At 39.2% G+C, this 17,867-nt stretch overlaps 1 protein-coding gene across 10 annotated transcripts in view; it reads left to right on the top strand.

Annotated features, from left to right (window-relative positions):
• The first annotated feature begins 761 nt into the window (after nucleotides 1–761).
• Nucleotides 762–17,867, top strand: part of birc6 (baculoviral IAP repeat containing 6) — a 165,490-nt gene continuing 148,384 nt past the window's right edge. For all 10 annotated transcript variants that reach the window (XM_030070848.1, XM_030070857.1, XM_030070854.1 and 7 more), the window contains exons 1-6: nucleotides 762–1,215; nucleotides 5,931–6,112; nucleotides 11,902–12,039; nucleotides 15,557–15,750; nucleotides 15,943–16,054; nucleotides 17,325–17,407. In XM_030070848.1, coding sequence (XP_029926708.1) covers nucleotides 1,005–1,215; nucleotides 5,931–6,112; nucleotides 11,902–12,039; nucleotides 15,557–15,750; nucleotides 15,943–16,054; nucleotides 17,325–17,407 — 920 coding nt within the window. In that variant the 5' untranslated portion in view covers nucleotides 762–1,004. The remainder of the gene's footprint in view (nucleotides 1,216–5,930; nucleotides 6,113–11,901; nucleotides 12,040–15,556; nucleotides 15,751–15,942; nucleotides 16,055–17,324; nucleotides 17,408–17,867) is intronic.

The following is a 17,867-nucleotide window of genomic DNA, read 5'->3' as shown; positions in this document are numbered from 1 at the left end:
CAGTGAACTGACATGATGGAGAACAGTGAACATTTCAACCCTCACTCATGAAGATTTAAAAGAAAATCCTGATTGGAAATACTTTCAAACTACGGACATTACAGATGCGTCCTCAACATAATGTTGCACAAAGAAAGAGAGGTATTAACTTAAAAAAAAAAAATTAAAATTCGAATAAAAAATATCATTGGGAAAAATATAATCCAATAATGTAAAATCATTAGAGAATAAGAATATTGGTTATAACACATTGGTTATTCCTCTTTAAAGAGTTCACAGTACAGACTGACTGTTTTATTAATTTTCGTGTTTATAGGTTTGATAGTCTTTGTATATTCTATAAATTCACATTAAAAAGCAATGAAATTGGAGGTATTTGTACTTCTGCATTTATATATCTGAAATTTGCCATATAGAATCATTAAGCTTACCATGAAATCAATATTAGATTTATCATTCATGAAGGGCTACAGAATTACACTAGAACATGATAACATGCACTCTTCTTAAAGGGATAAGTTACTTACAGAGCATACTAATTTGGCTTTTAATGATGTAAGATTTTTTTTTTTTTCATGAACTAATCTAATAAATAAACCTAAAGACTCCATTAATATGTCTGTGTGATGCAAACGTCTTCAGTTATACACAAAATATACATGTGTTCTAATGCTCCAGGATGCTTTTTTCCGTGAGGAGCGCGATCACACGCTCAACGCTGGTCTCGTTTGTACTTGCTGCTATCGCGAGAGCTGGAGGAAAGATACGCTAGCTTCGTTTACCTGCCGTCCATCTGACAGAGAATCTAGCCCGGAGTTCCCCAGCACTGATGGTGAATAGCCACAGCTGCGGTAACGGGCGGAGGAGAAGAAGCCGCAGAAGGAGAGTCAGCAGTGGCAGAGGAGTGGTAGATCGGAGTTCGTCTTGTAGATTTAACAGTATTACTTGTATATTCGGACATCTATAAAAACACATAGAAGGGAAGGGGGAAAAAATAAAGAAAGATGGCGGCCGCGGCCTCGCCGGGCTCCGGCTCGTCCACCTCCTCAGACTGGATTGTACTGAGAGACGGTTGCCTGCGTTGCGACGAGGAGGGCCTGCGAAGCCTTTCCTACCACCCGGCCCTCAACGCTATCCTGGCTGTTACCAGCCGGGGCAGCATCAAAGTAATCGACGGCACTTCTGGGGCAATTCTTCAGGCTTCTGCCTTACATGGTGAGTCACGGAGCTCGTTGCCAACCTCCTGTAACAGCTGTTTAAGTTGTGACAAACAAACACAGAATTGTCAACAGCCACTAAACACGACACACGCAGGGCTGTAACCTCAGCTAACGTCAGCTAGCGATGTTACTAGCTGCTGCCTTTGGGCCTTGTTGGATCATCAGGCAAATATCTAGCCAGCTAACCTTAGCTAACTTAGCCGCCTTAACAGTTGTCACTTCTGCAAATGCAACGGAAACTCTAAACTGTACAGACACACAAACCTCTCCGTATAGGTGCGCTGTGTACAGTCAAACCCAAGCTGGCAATACTTGAACTCAAATGTCAGCTGCTGTTAGCCGTAATCATATCATGACAAATTAGCATGCAAGCTAACCGAGTTAGCATAGCGGTAGATACCCGAGCAACTTGGCAACAGTGTGCTGCTGTTATACTAAACACCGTGGAGCTGCAGTGAAACTCCGCGCCTTGGCTCTGTAAAGTAACTAAGTGCACTATGTAAACATGGTTACAATGGACTAATTAGCTGCTTACAGTAAACGGTATGAATTTGTTTGCTAACCAGCTAGCTTTTAGCTAAGATTGTGTTAGCTAGCTGGAGCCTAACATGCATATTTAATGTCAGTCATTTGGAGACGTTGAGGTGTTACTGAATGTGTCTGTCCTGTTGATATTCACCCGTGTATGTAAGACAAGCTCCTTGTTTGTATCCTAGTAGTGCATGCCAAATAAACAGTGGTCATCAGGTGCACAATGTAGTGACAACGGTAATTACTACGTTTTAGAAAATGTTGGTCAGTTTCCGCGCCCCACGCTACCGTACTGCCGTGGAAGCAAAAAAGACATTAGTCTTTGCTTTTCCATTAGAGGTGTTACGGGTCAGTAAACCCACGGTTCGGCTTGTATTGCAGTTTTTGGGTCAAGATTTCGGTTTGTTTTGTACACCAGGCAGAAAAAACACCACCTTTTCTCATGTTCTCTGTATTTTGTCTTATTTGCAAAAGTAACTTTTTTTTCATTCAAAGATTCGTGATAACAATATGAAATCAACAAATATTCTTTCAAACACAACAGTCTACAAAATCTTTCAGTGTATTCATTAACTCATCAGTGTGTGGTGAGATGGCAGTGGATGTGTATGCAACACAGCACCTTGTTGGCTATATTAGTTATTTTATGGTTCAGATTTTTTTTGTTTCAGTTTTACATCCCTGCTTTACAAATGTAAAAGTATTATTATATTGCAAAATTATTTCTGTTTATTGCAGCAAAATGCTCAGTGTTAGATTTGGAGCATCCCATGCACAATAATCTACAGGTAACCATATGTTTCAGTCTTCATCTTGACATTTTACAGAAGAAAGTTTTGGTTACTTATTTCATGCTAAGCAAACAATTGATTTCAGGTTTTCTTACTTTAGCTTTCACGTACACATCATTCCATTAAATAACGACAGAAATGCAACATGCTTATAACTCAAATGTTATGCATTTGCATGTATCAGGCTGCCACTAGTGTTGAATGTAGTGACTTTGAGAAGTGTACCAGACCAGAGCTGCAGATCTAATAAACTAGTGTTGGATGGTGACTGTGTTGACAGTAAATAGTATTATCAAACATACAGTGACTCAGATACATGCCTGTGGGTAATCTTGTCAGTTTGTGTTAGTCTGTGTGTTTGTTATGCTTTGTCCTTTTGAGGATTGATTGTTGGTAATCGCTGGAAAAAAAAAATGACAGTCTAAGCTGAAGCCTGTCAAGGAGAGTAGGGCTACCAGCATATCTTTCTATGGAGGTCTGTCTTAAAAACAAGTACCTTAATAATCCATTCAGGCCTGCAGTCATTTGTTGTTCATAGAGCTTGCTGTCAACAAGTTCAACTAATATACAGCTGATTTACAGTGTACAAAATGCTGTGCTAATTTTTGGATGATTGTTCAAGGCAGACTATGCACTGAGGGCATCTCACCTTGTTATGATGTGGTACGGAAAGACAAATACCTCTCAATTCTCAAAAGAATAGTGCTTAGAAATGCCTCACAATGCCAGGACAACTCTATTACCCAATCATAACCCAAAATATAAGAGCATTTCACTGCACTGTTCATGTTTGTGCGAACATTTGATATTAAAACACTCAATTCAAAACATGCATTTAAAAACGTTCCATTAATCCTCTGGGTTATCAGTCTTGGCATGAACCTGAGGGTTTTCTCCTTCCTCAGCCTCATCCCTAACATTGGTAAACGAAATGATGTGCCCTCCCATTTGAAAGTGCACAGTCTGTCTTTAAAGCAACAAACACTGTCTTGGTGGCTCAGTGGTCTAATGCTCATGCCATGTAAACGTGACCTCCTTGGTTTGAATCTGGTCCGATATGTCTGTCACATGTCACCCCCCTTTCTCCCTCAGTCTCTCCTGTTTATCACTGCTTTGAACTATCACACAAGTAAAGGTGTTAACAGGGAAAACATGACCAGGTGATTTAAGGATATATCAATATTATCATATAGGACTAGACGTTGTTTAGGATTTTGGATATCTTTAAATCATGATGCAGCACAAGTGTTGTCTTTTCCTGATTTTAAAGGCTGCATTATAGTAACTTAGACTGCTCTGTACCTACCTTTTATCCGCTTGATCATCATATCCACATTTTTAATTATAATTTTCTCTGATGGTGTAAATGTTTTGTGAAAGCACCAGTAGTCATCCTTATAATATGGTCACAGTATTGATATCAAAGTTTTCACAAACGTTATGTGATATTTGATTTTGTCCATGTAGCCCAGCCCCAAAACATACTAAAGCAGGAAGCAGCTTTAGTTTATGAGGTTTGCATTTTCATCTGTAGTTCAATCCAGTTCATTGTCTACTAACCAGTGCCCAAACTTATTGGCTCACCTGCCAAGGGCTGGTATACCAAAAGAATGTCATCATGCGTGTTTTCACTGCTGTACTGCATAATACATTCAATAGAGCGACACACTGATTCACAGTTCAAATGAAAATTTTGTTCAGTCACTTATATAATTTCATTGAGTTTGTCATTATGTCAGTAGTACAAGTGCTCAATGTCAAGGTAGGGATGGGAATCACTAGTGAATTCAATTATTAGCTGCAACGTATGATTGTTGTTTGGTTACAGTCACAAAGGCCAAAATCTCAAAAACACCAGCCGCAATACAAAAAATTACTGAAATCCATTAAGTCAGTTTCCATTCTTTTTACTTGTACAGATTAACAAAACAAGTACCATACTCTATGTTTTGTGGAATCAGTCAAAACAATCCAACAACTCTCCTTCACAGAAGTGCAGCTAGAGCAACCTGGAGTGTTAAGCCTACGGTGAAAAGAAATTGTGTGACTTACTGAAGTGGCTTCTTAAGTATTTTACTTCTTCAGAAATACAATCTAAAAAAATTGCTGGAATCTCAGATGTGTGCAAATGAAACAGCCTGTTTGACTGGACTGTAAGAGGAAATTATGAACATAAGTACTACGTGCCATTGGCTTTATTATATTTTCAATACAATCTATGAGCACCCCTGTTGGATTTACTCAGTGATTGCAGAATTCCCAACTTTTACTTTTTCATAAAAATGTGACATGACTGTGTCAGTGAAGTGACAAAAATGTAAATTAAAAAGATTTTAGAGATCAGGGAATTAATAACTGTTGTAAGAAAAAGAACCACAGTCTTATGCTGAATTGAAAGTTTTCCCCTGCCGTAATGTTAGGCTAGTTCAGGGGTTTTCAAAGTGGGCTCCTGTTTCCAGGAGGTCCTCAGCAAATTGAGGAATAGATTATATGAGTGAAAGGCCTTTTTCACAAGAATTTAACCACAAGTGTCACTGATCTGACCTTTTTAAATATTCATTTTAATATGGTAATTTTCTTTCTATTTCATTTAAAATAATAATAATAATAATAATAATAAGTAATTTAAAATAATAATTAAAATAATTTTCCTATACTTCTTTGTGTAGTTTTTACTTAGTCATTTTCTTGTAACTTTTTCCTGGACCAATATCTTGCTGATTTTTGGGTAATTTCTTGCCAATTTGCTCGCTGCTGTTTCACACATGTTTTTGAAAGAAAAGTACATTTGCTCAGGTTTCAGAGGATTAATTGACTAGACATCGCTACAACACAAAAATATGTACGAGTGGTTATTTTAACATTATCTTTTAATCTCACCTTTGCTTTCGTATCTATTTGGCAAGTACAACACCTAGACAATCCCATAGTTAACACAAACCAAAATATGTGTTCATAGTAGAATCCTGAGGGCAAAATGACTTCATGTGGGGGTCCGGGGCTTATTGAGAGTCAACGTGGGGGGCCAGAACATGAAAAGGTTTGAAACCCCTGGGCTAGTTAACTATCCAGACAGCAGAGAATCAGAAGTGTGGAGCCAGCTTAACAAGCAGGTTGTTGTGTAGAAAGCCATTGATCTGCTTTGATTTGACTGGCTCACAGAGGGTGTGTGGTGGTTTGCTGGGAACATTTTTGAGAGGAGGCTAAAACAAGGACTGTAGACTTATATGACTAGAGTTTTCAAATGTTATTGTCTAAAACATTACTAGCTAGTGTGGCGGGTGACACATTTCCAGATATTTGATGCTCGGCAGGTGGGAGTTTTGGGCGCTGTCTCTATCCTCTCTGCTCCATTGACATTGTGTGTTGTCCTCTGTGCCTGTTCTAGCTAAACCTGGGTGTCGTGTCAGGTGTCAGTACTTCCCTGCAGTGGACAAGGTGCTTTTTGTGGATGATTACGTGGTGGGATGCAGGAAGGACCTAAACGGCATCCTGCTCCTGGACACAGCCCTCCAACCTCCCGTGGCCAAGCCTGAGGATATGGTTCAGCTGGAGCTGCCCGTCACAGAGGTAAGAGGCCACTGCATATGCTTTAGTTTTTCAGAGATGGACACAAGCAGAAGGAGGTAACTCACACAGACAGGCCACTTTTGTCATCATCGCAGTGCTCTTAAGTTATTTGACGCTGTGTGTATTTTGCCCTGGGCCCTGATCACTCAAACCAGCTTTTGAGAAGGCCAGGGGCACATTGAGCCACACAGCATTTGCATTATAGGCACCAGTGTGTTTTGATGTGTCCCCTCACAACATTGGAAGACTGACTAATGGCTTTGTGTAAGGACAGAGTGCTTGATGGAGTGGCGTTTTTGCTTGAAATTCAAATTTGAATTAAGAATTGTTTTTGCAGTGACCTGGTGGTATCTTTGTTGGGCAATCCCAAAAACAGTGGTTGCTATGTGAATGGCCAGAGATGGGGGAAATGATGAATTGGTCTATAACAAATGTCAGGGAAAATAATAAAAATCAGTAAAACAAAATGTGCTTTCTGTTTACCTTTCACACAGCTCTGTAGTCGAAGATGGCAATCTGGTTGGACCCAAACGCATTAATTCTGTTTTTTGAAATCAGTTTATATATTTGATATAAGTCAGAATTAATAGCAGATGTATGCTCTTAAGAAAATAATGATACCAAAGAGAAAACAAAATTCACATGCAAGTGGGATTTTAAACTACAATTTAAAAAAAACCAAAAAACAAACAAAACAAAAAAACCTACCTGTTTAAAGACACAGGAGCGTGAGTCATTACTTCATTGCCTTGCACAGTGTAGACTTTACATTTTTCTCTTAAATAAAATAATTCAGTATTTGCTCACCAAAATCCTGATTTGTTTACATTGAGTCCAAAGGACTCAATGTAAACAAATCAACTCAGTAGCGCACTGTTAAATAGAAAAGTTGATTGTATGGCAGTAATATTGTGACTTGAAACTTTAAGTAGTTGGGTTGGGGACGTAACTCTCCATCCTGAAAATTCCTCTGAAGAGCGCACAAGGCTTGGTCCACTTCCTTGGTGACATCATTCAGCATGATGAAGAACAAACAGTGTGCCCACAAAATCAGTTGGCGTAGAATGTGAATGCTGCTCCTCAGTCAGATTAAACAGTTGCAGGCATCAGGAAGTACTTCTTTGACACATGCAGCATCCAGTCACATCATCAGATGATGACGACCAGATTCCACTATTCATTCATCATTTCATTCATTATGCTATTGTAAAACATTTGCCTTATTTTACCTGGGCTACATTGGGGCCCTTTTTCTACCTGGCATTAACATGCATCTTGGGCGATCCGATCACAGGTGGACAGCTCTCAGTCTGTCCATTCACACCTGGTATTAGAATGTGTCTCCTCATGCAAGTTGACTGCCCGCTTGTGATTGGATCTCACTTTCCTGCTCTATATGCAAATAAATGCATATAATTTCCATTTGCAAAGTCCAAATGCTTAAGTTTTTTTGGGGGGGTATAGGGAGAGAGAGAGAGAGTTTTATTGTCATATGCACAGTAAAACAGATGGTTACATGGTTGAAATTCTTACTTTGCTACTCTTTCTACGCAAAAAAAAAAAAAATGTATTAAAGTAAAAATAAAATGATATTTAACAGACAGGAGACATTTAACGAAAAGAGACACTCATGCTCACTCCATCTTAATTTTAATGTGCTGTTAATTACTGAAGACGCATTTCACATCTGTAATTTATTACAGGCTTGACCTGATCACATTCAGGCTCAGATTATTTAATTATTACAGCAGGTTTTAAAGGACTGGGTTCTCCACTGCTGTGGATAGCCTAAATTCATGTGAACTTGACATTGAACTTGAATGTTTGAATATGCAGGTGGATGGGAACTCTGACAATCACAGCTGGATAGAATCAGAAAGGATATTTTTTTCCTATTGGAAAAGTGCTGGTCTGGCTAGTTTCAGGGGTGTTGGGCTGGACGAGAGCTTAAGACAGAGGACGGCTACCCTTTAATGTGTCCTGGGACACATGTCTGTTCACACTTGTAATGCAATGTGGACAAAAGGCCAGGCCACCTCCGAATGTGGCCTGAGCGATTGGATCTCAAGACGCATTGAGGACACATTGGGTGCTGTTTACACCTGTACTTAGTGTTGTCCACTTGTGATCCGATCACCCAGGACGCATGTTAATGCCAGGTGGAAGCAGGGCCTGTGAATCTAGGGAAGGTAGTGACAGCATGGAATATAGAAGGGACGGAAGAAGGGATCAGAAGGAATTGGAGTAGGGTAATGTTACAGAGGGATCAAAATACAAAAAGAAAGGAAAGAAGTTAGTTCTGGAGAGTCTGATGTTGATCACAAATCCAATCTCAAATGGTGACTGGAGATGCATTTGAGATGTATGTTGATGCCAAGTGTGAAAGACAGATCACTCCATCAGCTGACTCTGACAGGTTCATTGTGTCACACACAAATTTACAACCAAGCCAATCTAATAAATAAACCTTGAGGTGCCAGTTGGATCATCATTTTTGTGTAAAATTTTAAATACAATGCTAAATACACCTGTTTAGACTTTTGTAGACAAAACCTAATAATTGGCTTGTCTTTTCAATTTTTTGAAATAGTTGTTCATTGATTCTTCAGAAGAGCAGTAAAACAATTACAGGTATAGGTAACAGTGTATCGAAACTAGATTTTCAATTTGGGCAGTTCTTTGTCTTTTGGGCGATTGAAATCACACATCACGATGTTTCTAGGACAGTTGCAAAAAGTTAGCTTGGAACTTGTGCTTTTTTTCAGTTTCTCTTTGATTTTGCACTTGGCTGATGGAATTGCTGTTGATGAAATGAAAGAGCATCGATATGGATATAGGCAGTCCTTGAATCTTCAGCCACAGCTAACATATCTGAGTTGGCTGTGAAAAATTAACCCTGTGTGGACTCAATATGGCAGTGGAGGCAAAAGTGTAATTTGTCTTCAGTTGTGGAGCTGCAGAAATGCACCTGTTTAAACTTTTGTAGGCAAAACCCAATAATGGGCTTGTCTTTTCAGTTTTTTTAAATAGTTGCTCATTGATTTCTAATCTTGTTAAACCGTAAGTAAAGAGTAGAATTGGTCTTAATGTTATTGATATTATTGATCATGGCTGTCTTTCTGTTAGCATCATCCATTCAGACACTAATTATTTGAGTTGAAATTTTCTTTAATTTGATTTTTAGCTTCAAACAAAAACAAAGAATTAGGTTTGGGTGATATGGTTACTATATCGGCAGTCAGTGATAAGCTGAATCTGTTGCCAGTGATAACCTTTTCACTGATTTAATGGTCTTCAGAGTTGTCCGCATATTAAACTGTGGAGATTCATCTGTGGTGTCTCAACATAGCCACCAAACAACAAATAGCTAGTTAATGTTTAGACATATAATCAGTCTCTATTGCTGCTTGGAGGTGTGCGTCACTTTGTCACAACAGAGGCTACTGGGCTCTCAGCTTTGAAAACAAAAGTGAAACTTCAAATTGTACAGTTGACTCTGATCTCATGTGTTGGTAACTCTGGACTCTTGGGCTATCCATAGGCTATCTGAGAAATGTAAAACTGCATAACTCTCAGGAGTTGAACCTTTTAAACAAGCCTTATAAACAGCCATGTTATCAAAAGGTCTCATCAATGGACTATTAATGCAAATCCAAATCTGACAACTACAACTTTGGCAAACAGTCACTAATTGCATCTTATATATCTGACTTCTTGAAGAAAAAAAAATCTTTATGGAAACCAGCCCTGTCATTGTTTGACCATGCATCATTTTATTGCCATTTGCATTGATATAATCCATCAGTAACTATGTAATAGTAGTGGATGGTAATGGCTCAATTTGTTTCATTTCACCTGTGCCGGGCTCAGGTAGCAGCAGGCGTCGGCCAGTACCAATAAGTTAAGGCGCATCCAGTCAGGTGTCTCCTGGGCGTGACAATTGTATGTTTAATTTTCTTAAAGAATACATTAGCTTGTTTCTGGTATCTCTTATTTCTAATGTAAATTAATGTCCTGTGCTCCTCTACACATCCAAAAGGTAACACACAATCCAAGTTCATACATAGTAGTGAGGCATTTAAGGTACCAAAACGGTATCAAATTTTAATGTCCAATTCCATTAATTACATGTTTAAGACTGTGTGTGTCTGTGTCGTGGCAAACCAAAGTGCTGGTTACATGATGGTGAGGCGGAGCGGCACAGTTCAATACATTGATGGGAAACCCTGAATGGGCCAAATTATACATGGGTGGCTGTTAACATACGTGTCCCGCGCAGGTATAACATATGTGTTGGAAACACTGATTGGGGGTAACAAGTTACATAACCCTTTATGAAATATTAATTATCTGAGTAGTGTAGTGAGTTCCTGTTCAAATTGGAGTAGTGTTATTATGAGAGTTATTCTTGGAATTACTTAGAACAGAAAATGGTTGACAGACGGGTGATTCAAATTGTCTGTTTGTGAGATAGAGATGGAAGTGGAAGTTTTTTTTTAAGGACTTGGTGGACTGGTCAGTGTAATGTGCCATTAGTGAAAGTAATATATTAAAGTAATGTAAAGAGTAATATTACTATGCACAAAAACTCAAAAGACACAAACCGTGAAATATAATCACACTGCAGCAAACTCTCCAGTTGTGAACTGACCTAAACTCTTATGCTGTTTTGTTTTACTTGGCTCTTCTTGTGGTCATCTCTTATGCCCTGGCTATGTTGAACATGTAATGTGCATGGACTGTTGGTGGCACGGGCTGCAACACTTCCACTATTATCAATGGAAGTGGCTATACCTGGTTTGAGAGCGGCGTGTAAGTGGTGCGTATGTATTGCAGAGATCCGCGCTAGAAATTCAAAAATAGACCAATCTTCTGTCCAAATTTTGTTGTGTGAGGTGTACATGCCCTTTTACACAGAAATGGGTCATAAAGTGTCTATATTTTATATGTTAAACTACCAGGATAGAGGAAATGACTGCTTTGATTACCCTGTCAGCATTTGTTTTGATCGCCCTGTCAGCATTTGTTTTACCAGTACCAGCTGGTGGTCACTTAGTAACTTTATCCCTTACATAGCTTGCTGTAGGCTGTAGATGTTACTGTATCAAACTTGATGAAAATTGTTTTGCCTATGGCTTTTCACACACCACTGTGCTGCATGTGTGCTACAGGTGTAGCCAGTAAAAAGATACATTTTGTGGTACATCTGCTCTGTGAATGATCCGCATCCGTTACGTGTTCAATGTAGCCAAGGTGTTAGTGACCCATAAAATGCTCTTTTTTCTCAGTTTACTTTTCATGTGTTAGATGTTTTGCTATCAAAAAGTGTATACACAGAAAACTAATTGTGGCTGTCAGTGGTTTCATCCTCAAGGCAGAACTTTGTACCATGGCCTTTGGTCAAGGTCACATTCGTATCTAGATCCTTAAAAGTAATTTCTCCTGAATCTTACATTTTCACATTTGATAGAGTTCTGTTATTGATTCTGCATTTCACTGCTACTTCAGATAGCTTATTTCTAAACAAATTCTGTTTTGTGGGATTTGTGGTTTCTGGCTTCCCAAGTTAACTCTAAAGTCTGCTGTTCTGACTCTATCTGCGAAGTGTGACTTGACTAATTCAAACAAATGACTCAGTTAGCCAAAGCAGTTATTATTTTTAGATTCCACAACAAAGGGCACGGTACACAGTAATGGGCAGCAAGTCTTGATAGCCAGATTGCATAAGACCATTTCTTGGTTGTAATTAGAGCGTATGTGTGTGTGTGTGTTTGTCTGTCTCCCTCCAGGCCCAGCAAATGCTATCGGCCTGTCAGGAGAAGATTGATGTGTCCAACACAGAAGGCTACGACCTGTTCATCACCCAGCTCAAAGAGGGCCTGAAGAATACCTCACATGAGACAGCAGCCAATCACAAAGTGGCCAAGGTGAGTCAGATAACCTTTTCAGAGATGACCTAATGTCGGGAGGTTTTGGAAACCAACTTGGCCAGTGAATCAAGTTTTTCTGTGCTATTCTGCATTTTGCCTGGGAGAAAAAACAGTGGTGATCTGAACTTTGAGAGTGTTGTGTTGCATAGTTAACTGGGCATTATTTGAGTCTACATGATGGTGAAATATCCTGACAAGTTGTGCTCTGCTCCCCTAGGCTTTCAGTCCACAATACTGTGGTTGTGTCTCTCCATTCACTTCAGTAGCATAACAAAACTGGTTCCAAATTAACATCTTAAGCACATAAACAATTAACAACAGATTATGCCAGTAGAAAAAACAAGTCAGGTAGTTTTGATACATTTGTAAGTCAAAGTTTTTTTGACTGATCTGATCTGTGACCCTGCTGGTTAGTTGTATGAAAACTTTATTTCCATTACCGTTTCTTTGATGAGAGCTCAAAAAAGAATTAGCTTGTTTTCAGTCAAATAAAGCTGATATAAGGTGTGTGAGTCCTAAAATATTGTTCAGGACAGTATCTGTAAGAGCTTTCTGTGCCCTCAAAAATGGATAAAAATAGAATATACAGTATAAAAGCTTTAATAAATTACAGTGTTCTGGCCACAAGGCTTTGGGGCCAGTCACTTTTTGGTAGAGATTCAGTTTTCAGCCCATTTATGTTGCAGAGATGCTTCAACAGTAGACCCCTGTCTACCTATCACAAGACTTCAGACTGCTGTCAGGAGGCAGATGAGGTTTACAAATGTGGAAGCATATTGATATTAATGAGTAAAATAATTAACATTATAAATGAATACATACATATTATTATTCACTTAGGTTACACAGCTGCATCCACAAACATAAACACACAAACATGTCATTTCTCTGTGCTCCTAAGTTTTTGACTGAAAACGTTTGAGTAAAAGCATAGAGCTGTCATCAGCATAGTAATGGCCACAGATGGGCAAGGGAACAACCAGACCTCCTGTCCCAGTAACCACCATCCACTCTTACATTTAACTTAGAAATAGTAAAAACAATCCAGAGATGAGTGTAGTGTTATGACCTTCAGTGTAGCAACAGAAATCCATTGATGTCCTATTGATTTGAGCGACCAGGGAGGCTTGGCAATGGCAGTGGATCGTTAACTTGTTGATCAAGAGAAATTTGCTACAGCTGAACTTTTCGGCCAGTTTTCCCCTTTTCCAGCTTAAGTGACTTCATTTCAGCAAGACAAGGTGAACCCAGTATAAGCACATAGAAGCACTGATGCCGGCTCTGTGGCGCAGTGAGATTATTGTTAGAAGGCTAACATACAAATTTCAAGCTGTCATAGGTCCATACTTGTTCACTCTGTGTGGAATAACATTATCACAGCAAATTAATCACATTTACATAATCACATAATGATTCACATAATAATCACATAATGATCACATAATGATTGGGTTTTGCATTTGATATTCAGGTAAGCAGCATATGCTGTTTGTAGCAATGTTAAAATCATCTGACCAAGACCTAAACAAACAAACAAAAAAATCAGAAGTCAGTGATGCATTGACAAAAATGGTTATCTTATTGCGGAGTCTAAAGACTGGCACACTGTATATTTTTCTGAATGCATTAACGGGGCACACCCTTCACCCGACCTGCCTCATACAGGTATCAAACGATTCATAATGACTTCAGCATGAATCTAGGGTATGTTATTTTTATTGACGTTGCATAGCTTTTCTGTTATTGCAGTTTTTCGCATATCTGAGACAATGGGCTGTTTTGCAAAATACAGTGGATCCGCTTTATAGTCATCATATTTCATATATTTTCATGTATGAAAAAACCCCAAATGAACACTGTCAGTGTACTACTTGATTATGATAAGGAGATTATTTAAACAGAGCTTGTATATGAATGATTTTGTCCTAAGTTTTTTGATCCATATAAGCTGTTGATCGCTGTAACTGTGACGACTGTAAGTGCTTTCCACTGCACCGCTGTCTTGGCTCATCACATGGTGTGTGAAATGCATGGTGGGACTGTTTGGCAACAAATAGCAGGACAGCAGTGGGATCACCACCAGCAAATGCAATCAGGGCAGATACAGTGGTTGACGCTGAGAGTTCAGAGAAGAGTTTTGACAGCTGGAGAGTTGATCAGTTAGAACTGTATTTGGAAGTTTTAATTTGACATTGTCATAAACAAAACTGAAACTGAAAATGAGACATGACCCAAGAGAGGTGTAGAATCAGTATGCTCTCCACTGGAGAAAAAAACAGTTGTTTTAATTTGGGGGGGTTTGAGAAGTTGAAGCTAATGCCCCACTTGAACTTCCGACAACATTCAATCCAGGCTCACTCTGCCCCAGTAGCAGTGCTTAAAGTTAAAGAAGCTTGTTCACATATTACTTAGCCAGTTCTCTTGAGCTGTTTGTGTGTGAGCAAGGTAAAGTCCCATTGCATCACAATGCATGACTGTGAAGTCATTTAAGTTTTTACTGACTGTTAATGATCAATAGAGAAAATCAATTTGTATCAACTTTAAAAATCACTATTATTTGTGAATCATTATATGGGAAAGGGGGAGGGTGTGTGTTTGTGGCAGCCACGTGTGTGTATTTGTTTGTCTCGTGGGAGTGGGGTGGGCCGTTCACAATTTACATGCTGTAGTAAATGACACTGTTGAAGTTGGACAGCAATATAGTGGTGAAAGTTGATTGCAGGTCTTGCTGGTATTTATCATCCGGTTATGATTTGGAAATCTTGAAATAAACCTGGCTTTTTAGCTTCATCTCTGTGAAGTGTCTTCGATGCTCCAGGCTGTTCTTAATTTGGGTTTGGGTGTTACTTACATTAAACCCACAAAATGGTAAAACAAATTTGTGTCTCACCCTTTCCACATGTGGAACTCAAGCCTATTTTTAAGGGGGAGGGCAGGGTGGCAGCAGGAAGCATCAGGGGTAAGCCTGGGATGAAAAACAGAGGGGAAAGGTACACATGCCCGAAGGTCGCTGTGCTCTAGTTGTAGCAAATGGGTCAAACATTCAAAGTGACTGTATGGTGCTTTTCTGCAGCTTCTTGTTTAAAATTTTCAGACTTGAAAATTAGCATAGTTTACATTTCATACAATACATTGCAGCATTTGTGTTATATTTACATGTAACACAAATACTGCATTCATTCTTATATAGAAATGCTGAGAACAAAGTACAGCTAGCTGCTGCTGTCCAGACCATGTCTTCCATGTAACAGAAGTTAACAAAGTTACAGACTTCCTGGTTAAAGAAAGAATAAACAAATATATAAATAAACAAATCTTTACCTGCATTTGGCTGGCGACAGTTGCCAATCTAACTAAAACATTCCACCATGCTTATGTTCCCCTTGCACTTCCAGTGTTTCAGAGTAACCTGAATCATATATCTTTTGACGTCAACACAACAAAATTGCATTCTCCCCTTGACTTTATTCCATAATACTCTCTTTCCGTTTTGTGCTGTCTTTTGTTCATCTAGTGGGCAACGGTAACCTTCCATCTGCCCCACCATGTGCTGAAGCTGGTGGCCAGCGCCATCGTCAATGAGCTGAAGAAAATCAATCAGAACGTGGCTGCCTTGTCTGTGGCCTCGTCCATCATGGACAGGCTCTCCTACCTCTTGTCAAGCGCCAGGCCTGAGCTGGGGGTGGGCCCTGGGCGCTCAGTAGATAGGTAAGTAGCTAGTTAAAAAACAAAAAAAAAAAAACATTGGAATTGGATAGGAAAAGGTGGGATATATTGCATCTTTTGAGGAATAAAAAAAAACACTGTACACTAAAACCCTCTAAAATGCTTGTGAAGTATGTATTTACGGAGACATCCATGTTATCTGTAATTGTCATCAAATTTGGTCCTGCCTTCCAGGTCATTGATGTACAGCGAGGCCAACAGGAGGGAGACATTCACATCGTGGCCTCATGCTGGCTACAGGTGGGCTCAGCCTGACCCAATGGCCCAAGCAGGATTTTACCACCAGGTATGCACTAGGAGGACTCCTCCTGGGTTTGTCGATGTCTATTATACACACTCAAGGACAGTATTTGCATTTAGTTTAAAGACTTGGCTCACTCATTTTGAAAAATGTTGATGTTATTTGGCCTCTAGCTGTTCTGTAGGACAGTAGTGGTGCTCTCTTCCTCTCATTGTTACTGAGTGCTGGATACTGGCTGGATGCTCCAAATGCTAACTGTTAGCCTCCTGCCACTGAGCTGGACTGCTGGCTAATATTCTTAAACAAACCTGCCTTAATCCATTAATTAAGTTATTTAACAAACTAACTACTAACTAGAAAGAGACTTTTAAAATCATTTCTGAAAGATACCGGTTGTCAGATAGATAGATAGATAGATAGATACTTTGTTCATCCCGAAGGAAATTCACAGTTTTCAGCAGTATCCACAGAGTACAAGATTAAGTAAATAAAAAATAAAGAATAAAGATGACACTCGAGATCTAAAGATCTAAGTACCCAATGTGCAAAAAACAATGTGCAAAAAACGATGTATACAATGTGCATAGATGTGGGCAATGTGCAAATTTACAGTATAAACAGATGATAAATAGCTGATAAATAGATGATAAAAAAACAAAAAAACAGTGTGCATCGATGTATACAATGTGCATAGATGTGGGCAATGTGCAAATGTGCATGGTCAGTGCAGCATCTTAAGAGCTAGCATGATGTGACTCCTCATACTTGTATGAGTTAGTAACCTAGCAGCAGCACTGCAGGGGAGCTTTCGCGTCCCTTCCACATGGTGGACTCAATGGCAGGAGGCTAACACTTAGTGGGATAAATAATTTTAAGTTTTTCTAAATGTGTGAAACATCCCTTTAAGGATAACTGAACTGCATGGCTGACTATGTTAAGATACACTTGGTGCAAAAACATAGTTCAACAAAAAAATTGCACACTGATTTTCTTGCCTTGCTGTCACTTTGCTCAAACTCAAAGCATTACTGTAGCATTTTGAATGACAAATTATAAACTTTTTTCATGTAAGTTTTCATGTAAGAAAAAAAAACATCAGCCCATCAGCAGTTTAACTTTGCTTTGCTGTCATGTCAGTGACTCATGATCATAAGAGTGCCTTCTCAACAGAAGTATACATTTTGGTGTTATCATGAGCAACACTGATTTTCATGCAAGTGGTATTGTAGCTTGTTATATTGTGCTGTGATTCCTATGTGAAGTCGCTCACTATGTGAATCTGGGTTTACTATTTTTCTGTCTCCTTCTCTTGCAGCCTGCATCTACAGGTGATGACAGAGCCATGTGTTTCACCTGCAGCGTCTGTCTGGTCTGTTGGGAGCCTACAGATGAGCCATGGTGAGTGAAAGTTATAAACCTTTCCTTTTATTTATTTTGGTTGTGTTTATATGATTTTTTTCTCCTTTTTTGCTTGCCAGAAGGGCTAGCGTTTATCATGTTGCTCACTGCAGTTGTATATTTACGTCCACCAGTGGAGTAGGGGAGGAGGGGGGATTATTAGCAGGATATCTCAAAAAGTTATGAACGGATCAGTATGACACTCAGTGGAAAGGTTGGTCATGAGGCAAAGGAGAACTGATTAACGTTTCACACCAACTGGCTAAAGTGAGGCCTGGCTTCTCATAAAAATGCATGTAAAGGTCAAGTTATATTTTCCGTCAGAATTCTGCCACAGCTACGCAGTTGTCTGTGGCTAATGCATAACCCACAGAGGCTGCCATCCAAACTTACATGCACGTCTTCACAAATGTAACTGTATATACAGCGATGCAAGCTTTTAGATCTGTGATTGGTTTGC

This window comes from Myripristis murdjan, chromosome 15 (genome assembly GCF_902150065.1).
Source record: "Myripristis murdjan chromosome 15, fMyrMur1.1, whole genome shotgun sequence".
In the NCBI taxonomy this organism is placed as follows: Eukaryota; Metazoa; Chordata; class Actinopteri; order Holocentriformes; family Holocentridae; genus Myripristis; species Myripristis murdjan.
This window is presented reverse-complemented; position numbering and strand designations above follow the sequence as displayed.